The 8,084-nt window shown below is 42.2% G+C and overlaps 1 protein-coding gene across 1 annotated transcript; it reads left to right on the top strand.

The window, feature by feature from the left end:
• Nucleotides 1–1,660: 1,660 nt before the first annotated feature.
• On the top strand, nucleotides 1,661–6,027 carry LOC124692897 (vesicle-associated protein 1-3-like). Its single transcript, XM_047226342.1, has 8 exons — nucleotides 1,661–1,971; nucleotides 2,776–2,846; nucleotides 2,944–3,025; nucleotides 3,136–3,251; nucleotides 3,350–3,505; nucleotides 3,606–3,650; nucleotides 4,525–4,602; nucleotides 5,648–6,027. Exons 1-8 carry the CDS (start codon nucleotides 1,914–1,916, stop codon nucleotides 5,756–5,758), a joined length of 717 nt encoding a protein of 238 aa, XP_047082298.1. The 5' UTR covers nucleotides 1,661–1,913; the 3' UTR covers nucleotides 5,759–6,027.
• The last annotated feature ends 2,057 nt before the right edge of the window (nucleotides 6,028–8,084 follow it).

Below are 8,084 nucleotides of genomic sequence, written 5' to 3'. Positions count from 1 at the left end.
TAAGATGCGATCTAATATATTACTGAGATATCCGGGCAATTAAGCCCAACTTGGTATAAAAGGCCGATCCACGCACTCCTTCTATATATATATTTCTTCAAACCATCTTGATCGCGGCCCACCTCTGACTTGGTCAAATTCTGGTGATAACAGCCGTTTTCCTTGGTCATCCATGTTGAAGAAGCCAGTAGTCACGCTGTAACGCTTCCCAAAACCTTATGGCCCTTCTCCCGTGCAAGAATCGAAAGGACAAGGTTTCAGAGGCCTACTGTCCTAACTTGCGGTGCACACCGCAAGGTGGCGGCATAGGTGTGGCGTGTCGAAGCGGGCAACAACGGAGTATAAGCGTGTGTATGAGTCCTATTCTCATGCTTATATAACAAGTGGAAGAGCCTCACTTATAAGGAGGTTTAACTCCTTGCAATCTGGGGGTTTTCAAAAAAAAAAAAATCCTTGTAATCTGGCAATGTGCGACTAAACATTTTAATGAGCCAAGTGGGTCTTTGGAATTTTCAGTAATTATGAATTAAGTTAAATAGGCTAAGCATATTTTATGCTTCAGGATAAAATCTAGCAGTATTTGGTTGGATCATGATTTTGCATTTGGACCTAAGGGCATGCACAATGGCAGATAACACACGTCTTCTCATAGGAGTCCAGGTTATTCAAAGGCGACAAAAATTATAAGCGGTACAATATATTATATCTCAATATCATATCTAACAATTAATGAGAATTAATTAAATTTTAGTACTCCTCCATCCTAAAATATATGGCACCTTTAAATTTCGCTGGTCAACGAGTCAATAATTTGACTATAATGTGTACTTATAATATATTCATATATTTTGTAAATATATACTCCCCATCCGAAAGAGGATGTCGGAGATTTGCATAAATTTAGATATATCTATACACTAAATTGCTCCAGATGCATCCAAACTTAGAAAAGTCAGTGATATCCTTTTTTGGATGAAGGGAGTATGAAATAAAAGAGATTTGCAAGACAAATGTAGCGGTCAAAGTTGTATATCAAAGATCGTGCGAAAAAATCGGGGCTTATTTTCTAGAATGGTGGAAGTAGAAAATTATGTTGTTAAAAGTATAATGCAGAAAACAGACTTTCTTAATTTCTAAGAAATCATATTGCAAAATTCTTTTTTCTTCCCCTGCCCCATCAATCTAACGTGACCCACCCCACTATACATACCCTAAAAAACCACTAATGGAAGGAAAATGCAAATTAGCAAGGAATTAATGAGTACTCAATTTTAGGATGGTGGGAGTAGGAAATTATATTGTTAAACACATGGTATAATAGAGAAAATAGACTTTCTTAGTTTCTAAGAAATCATGTCGAAAAACTATATTTTTCTTGGTTATCATCCCTGCCCCATCAATCAAATAACCAACCCTTAAAAAAAAAACTAATGGAAGGAAAATGCAAATTAGCAAGGAGTTAATGAGTACTCAATTTTGGCAAAGTGCCAGCTGCGCACGACCATTAAAGCGCCATGTCACGGCCTGCCACAGCTCAGCTGCAATACCATCGATACCCTTCACCGCCGAAGAACGGCAACACCTAAGACTACCATCCAAGGGTATACACGTCATTTTGTGCAGGCTCTTAACGATCACAGTTCATCCGTTCAATAAAATATTCCACTTTTAAAACCATTTCCGTGCAACCTTTTTATGCCCGAGACAGTAGGAGGACAAGAGAGCGAGGGCGACCAATAAATTCCTATTTTTCCCACGCGATTTTTTTCTGGGATTCCCCCGCCTCTTGTTCCAATCGATTGGTGGGCGTCCTCGTTCTTGGCTTCCCCGATCGAATCCGTGGGAAGCCAGAAATTATTCTCTTCCCGCTGCGTTTGTGATTTGAGTTCTTGATTTGTTCGCGAGGAGCCACCATGAGCGCCGGAAGTGCGAGTTTTCTCGAGATCCAGCCCTCCGAGCTGGCATTCCCCTGTAAGTCGTCTACAGATCTTGTCTCCGGTCGAATTGTTAGGATCGCGTCAGGTAATTAACGCTGTGTCTGCTCCGTCCGATGGATCTTGGTCAAAGATGGGATCTTACGATGGAGGCGAGGCCATTGGTCCCTGCCGCCGATTGGATTCGTGAGTCTGATCAGCTCGATTTGTGTAGAGCGCTTTAGATTTAAACTTAGATCATGGCCATAGTGTGTTTTCTGCATATCGGTCGCCTACTGCGTCACGTTCTGTTCTTTCTTCCTCATCTTTTTGCGGGGATTTCAGTTAGTTTTCGTCTTGTGTTTTTTTTTTGATGCGCATGAAATCTCAGGCTTCGAATGTGCACTGCACATTGTTTTTTTTTTCAAAATGGGGAACATAGCCCCAGCCTCGATGCACATAGCCTTATTTATTGCATAGCTTCATAAGTTCAGAGTTTTTACATCTCATGGATCGCAGAGTGTGTACATGAAAATCAACCAGCGCATTGTGTACAATCATCTTTATGGTAGTCTGTTGCCTTCCAGGAGCTTGGGATCTCTCTAACAAATACGTGTACCTTAGCTACATCATCTGGTATTTGTGAGTTGCTTGAAATGAAATGTGCCTGCAATTTACATTTGTGTTTAGGATTCGATATTATGGTCATTGCATCGGATTGCGATGTGTTAGATTTCTTCTTCAGTAATCATCGTTTTGTTTCTTCTGTTTGCTTGCCTACCGCATCTTTGCATTGGATATCTAGAGGTTTGCACTGTCTTCCATGCTCAAAACGCGCCTGAACTTGTATTTATACATGCAGTTGAATTGATGAAGCAGAGCTCGTGCTCCATGCAACTCACCAATAAGACTGACCAGTATGTAGCATTCAAGGTAATCTGTCATATTTTTTCAATACTATATGCTTCATTCTTTTATTAGTGTTCATATTCATATATTTTGTTCTAATAGACAAGATCATCGTTCGCAGGTCAAAACAACCAACCCAAAGCAGTACTGTGTGCGCCCTAATATTGGTGTTGTACTACCTGGATCGACTTGTGATGTCACAGGTAGCTGCCTGTCTATTATATAGGGATAAATAGCTTAGTGCAAGAAAATGTCTGCTTAACTTGCTCAGATTTCTATTTAGAAGTACCCTTAGCATTTTCTCTCTTGTTAGTGACAATGCAAGCACAGAGGGAGGCACCTGCTGATCTGCAGTGTAAGGATAAATTCCTAGTTCAAAGTGTTGCAGCTGAGAATGGTGCTGCAACTCAAGATATTACTGCACCAATGGTACCTACTCTGACACTACATTTGTTGTAATTTCTGTCAATTTGTTCCTTGGTGCACACATCCTCATGTCATTCATTTATGTGGTTTCATGATGACAGTTCAATAAGGAGCCAGGGAAGGTTGTTGATGAATGCAAGCTGCGTGTAATATATGTTCCAACATCTACACCTGGCTCGATTTCTGAAGAATCCGAACAAGGAAGTTCTGCTCGTTCCTTTGAAAATGGGACCCCTAATTCCACAATGCCACAATCTGTAAGTCACTAAGTTAGCTTTTTTTTTCCCCTAGTTTTAATGAAATTTCCAAGGATTTTCTTACATGGTAAATTGAATCTATGTAATGTCCGATGTTTAGGTATTTAGATCTTCTGTTGATACAACGAAGGAGAAGTCCTCCGAGGTATCGTTTATCTAACCTTTATAAATACCTATCTATTTGATATCATCAGTGCCCTGAAGTAAAAAAGGCTGCAATTCGCAAGAACACCTTGGTTTGTTGCATACTTGGACCTTGCAGGAACTGACTAATTTCTATTTATGGGTCGTAGTTTTGATTGTTCAGAAATTTTGAGATAAATCATAGATAATGCCGATCTGGACACTCGGAATGGATCGCTGCAGACTAACTTGCAAACTGCAAGCGATTCTGAATCTTGCTTGCTAGGTAGCATGACCTGTCAATGATAAATATCTGTACCACCATGCCCTGGTATCATCAGGTGGCCCTAACCACTGTGATCTTGTTGTGGTGATAAGACTGATGAGTGAGGTTCATTACCACCATTAGAACTTCATGATATAGGCGACACCTTCCTGAGACTTACTCTTAACTCTCAAATAATGCACTATTACTTGTATCTCTATCGAATTGGGATCTAAAAATAGCTTAGCAGTACTACTACAAAACCCCACAATACCTAGAAAAAAGAGGCATGCCAAGTAGAATATGAATTATGAAGTATTTATTCTACTTTCATAAATTTGGTCCCTCTAGGATTCCTGATTTACTCTCACAGAAGATGAATTTGTGATCTACATGAGTTACCCATTTCTTGGAAACTTTCCACTGCTTGGACTATATGGATTATTTGTAGCACATATGGAAACAAAATTGTATGGTCTTGATGGTATTGGCTACTGTATGTAGGTGTAAAAACTTCTTACAAAAGAGAACCAAATTACATGATCTCTTAGTTGGCACTCTGCATCTCAGAATGCCTTTGAAGTTCTATCTTTTGATAAAATGTACTCCGGTCCGTAATTATTTGTTGTAGGCAACTTCCATGATCTCCAAGCTAACTGAGGAGAAGATGTCTGCTGTTCAGCAAAACCAGAAGTTGCGACAAGAGTTGGTAAGTGCTTTTGTAACTGTGATAATTCTAAATTAATGCTGAATTATAGAGTATTATCCTTTAAAAAGATCCATCATTTCTTTGTTTGTTTACCATTTCATCTCAATGGTGACTCAAGGGGTTGTTTATCTCAGTTATTTATGTAAAATTCAACAAATGATATAAATTCTTTTTTCTTTTTTACCTTTTGCTCATCGTGAATAGGGGAAATGTATAGAGCATGGTCTTTTTCAATAAAATCATCGCGCAATAAATCAACAAAACCTAGTCATTTCGCGTTCCCCTTCTAACTTACCTACTACTGTACCGGAGTGGATATGATCTCCTCCAGACATACGCAATGCTTTAGCTAATACACGGAAATGCGGATAATCTACTGCATGTTTTGGCTTCTTGCTTGCGGTTTAACAAAGAAAATTTGTTGATACCATCGGTTTTTTATACGAGCCAACTAAACGCTTATGTTTAGAGCATTATTCAAATTGTCTTTTTTTGCGCGGGCATTTAGATTGTCAATTGATGTAATTATGATGCATGCTCTATTTCTCATAACCATTTACAGTAAGAGAGTGCTCATTGGTGTAGGAAAATCTTTTAAATGTGTTCTTTCAGAGAGAGCCAGTGATTGTTAATGTTGTGTTCTCTAGACTGAACCTTATGGTATTATGTCTAATAAATTTCTTTCTTCATGAAACCTGTCTAAAGTTAACAATATTTCACTCTGGGCTTCAAGTTCAGATGACCTATTAATGGGCAATGCAATTTAAAGTTGTAGTTCATTTTGGCGAAAGTAGACAATAAATCTGTGATGCGTATATCTGCTAAATTCAATTATATAAAAAGTAGTCCCCACTGGCAAATTCAAAGTTTTCATTTGCTGGACTTTTTTTTTCTGTAAACATTATAATATCGAACTTACAGCGGACATGATGATGCATATGCTTTATAATTTGAGTGCTTCTATATGGATTTCATGGATTCTGTGAACATGAACGCAGTTTATCAGTTCATATGATAAAATGTTTATGTTTTCTGTTTGATTCAGGACCTTCTACGCAAAGAGAGCAGCAAAAGCAACGGCGGTTTCTCGATCACCTTCTTGATCATCGTGGGTATTCTTGGCATCGTGGCTGGTTTCATCCTCAAGAAGACATAGAAGAGGTAGTCTCCAACAAAGTTTTACTCCCCAGGAAAGGATAGCAACATGTGGGGTAGCCCTATCCCTTGTGTTTTTCCTCCTAAAAGGAGCGCCTGTTCTAACTTGTAACATCAGCCCCACCTAGAAGCTTTGGTTTGTGTACATTACGTTGTGGTTTTCGTGATTTTATATCGAAGTAGACTTGTTTTAAATCTTAACAGTCGCAACCTATGTCACATTCACCATAACCTTTATTCATTCTGATCTCGTATTTTTGGTACCGTTTCCTTCTCCAGTTTCCTCGATTGTTGGTGAATTTCCGTCAGATGTTTCACTTTCAAGAAGGGATTTTCACTTCAATAAGATGCAAATATCTGGTCATGTGAACTTGGCCATGTAGTATGCATTCAATAGGTAAAGGGAAAGATACCTTTAAAGAAGTAGTAGCCAATAAATCCATCTGAGTGATCAGTCTGAATACAACATGTCTAATTACAGGCTGAATGCAACATGGTGTCGTGTTTCTGTTCCTACTGTTAGGCCTGTAGAAGCGATCTGATCTTCAGGTAGGCACAATAAACTGCTCCGGACGCCCAGGAGACTTCAGGAACAGCCATGCTGCCGCCGCGATTGCGCCGGCCAAGAACCCTAGCAGCAGGCATCCAAACCTCGCCGCGACGAGCCTGATCAGAGAGCAGGGCATGGCTTCATCGGCCGCCGTTGTCTCCTCCGTCGAGTCCCAGTCGCTGGCGCTTTGGCACCGAGTCTTACCCGACGCCGCATCGCTGCCGTTCTGCACTTCCGTGACTCCGGACTCGCCTCCGGCGTCCCATCCGCGGACTGTGTCACCGCCGCCATCCTCGCTGCCGCTCTGGTACATGTCGTCGCCCATGCCTGCCCTCGCCGTTTGTCTCGGTGTCGCACTGTTTGGTACGTCCAGGTTTTAGACTTCGGCGTACGATGGGTCTTGACGGTTGGCGAAGGGGTGCCCATGCGGACGCGTCGCTTGTGTAGTTGTGTGCCGTCGGATCAAACCAGTTATTATCTGATAAATGCAGAGCGGTCCTTTGGATCAGCAACTAACACGTCACGATATATGGAAGTTAGGATTGCAATGTTTTTTTAGAGGAAGTTAGGATTGCAATGTAAAAGCATCATTACGACTTTTTTTGCGAAGTTTTTATTTTTATTTTAAAATAAAGGCAAAAGCTTTTCCACATCCATAATTAAGAAGATAGTGTTCAGTTTTAGGAGAAAACCGAACGAAACCTACAACAATAGGGTCAAGCCCACACAAACAACACAACCAAACACACCCACAAGTCTAACAGAGACCAGAACAACATGGTTGGACCCACTCTAGCCAACACAAGAGACCACAAAGCGACATGAACGAACACTCCAAACACAACACTCCAACACCACGCAGACAAAGTCAGAACATGACATTGCGGGGCACCCATCGATCAACTGCGGATCCATGGTAGGCAACAACCAAGGTGACGAGAAAAATGCAAGCCTCTCTGGCGACGACACCTTCAGGAACCGTTGCCAATAGTCCTACCTTAGTAACCCCTCACCAATAGAAACCACATGCTTGCCAGACTTAGGCGGGAGAGAGAGACTGCAACGTAAACAACACAACTCTTTTCAAAGCCAAGTGCCTCACTCGACGGAGAAGCCACAACCGAGATCCAGTACAAGTCAGACCTCACTTCCTCGACGAAAGGAGGCATAACCACACCACCACACAACTCTAGGAGCTCATGCATGATGTGCATCATCGAAGTTGTGGCTTCCGAGCAGGTCCTAGCACGAGGAGAGAAACATCCATAAAGGCCCGCTCCGCTCGTGCCCACTTTGCCAACATCAAGTAGAACGAAAGCATGGGTGGAGCCAGCACCGGGTCGAGCGTGGTCGTTCGACCCCCCTCAGTTTCTGGGGAAAAAACAAAACCCCCAGGCCCAGTTAAGCCCAACAGGTATCGACTAATGAAGCGAGCGGCGAGCGGAGCGAGCACACCCCTGCCGCCCCGCAAAGCAAGACGCCCCGCCGCCGCCACGCCCTGCTCCGGCGGCTTGCCCGCCCCCCCTGCGTTTCCCCTCCGCCCCACCGTGTTTCCCCGGCCCGCCGGCGCCTTTCTCCGCCCCTCCGCCGCCTTTCCCCGCGCCGCCGCGTTACCCCCTTGCCTGACCTGACTAGTATATATGATTTCGTCCAAGGAATGAACAAAGGTTCGAACTTGCAGCTTATATTCTTGCTATTCGGCCATGCATTGATGTGATTATTTTTCTTCAGGAATGATGATACTCATGTTGTTGCTTCTTTGCCACAATCATCACTT

The sequence above is a fragment of the Lolium rigidum genome, chromosome 1, assembly GCF_022539505.1.
Source record: "Lolium rigidum isolate FL_2022 chromosome 1, APGP_CSIRO_Lrig_0.1, whole genome shotgun sequence".
NCBI classification, from domain to species: Eukaryota; Viridiplantae; Streptophyta; class Magnoliopsida; order Poales; family Poaceae; genus Lolium; species Lolium rigidum.
This window is presented reverse-complemented; position numbering and strand designations above follow the sequence as displayed.

Coding starts and splice junctions, on each gene's coding strand:
- LOC124692897 (XM_047226342.1), top strand. CDS start 1,914: ATGAGCGCCGGAAGTGCGAGTTTTCTCGAGATCCAGCCCTCCGAGCTG. Junction 3,252..3,349: donor AAGATATTACTGCACCAATG/GTACCTACTCTG, acceptor TCATGATGACAG/TTCAATAAGGAGCCAGGGAA. Junction 4,603..5,647: donor AGAAGTTGCGACAAGAGTTG/GTAAGTGCTTTT, acceptor TGTTTGATTCAG/GACCTTCTACGCAAAGAGAG.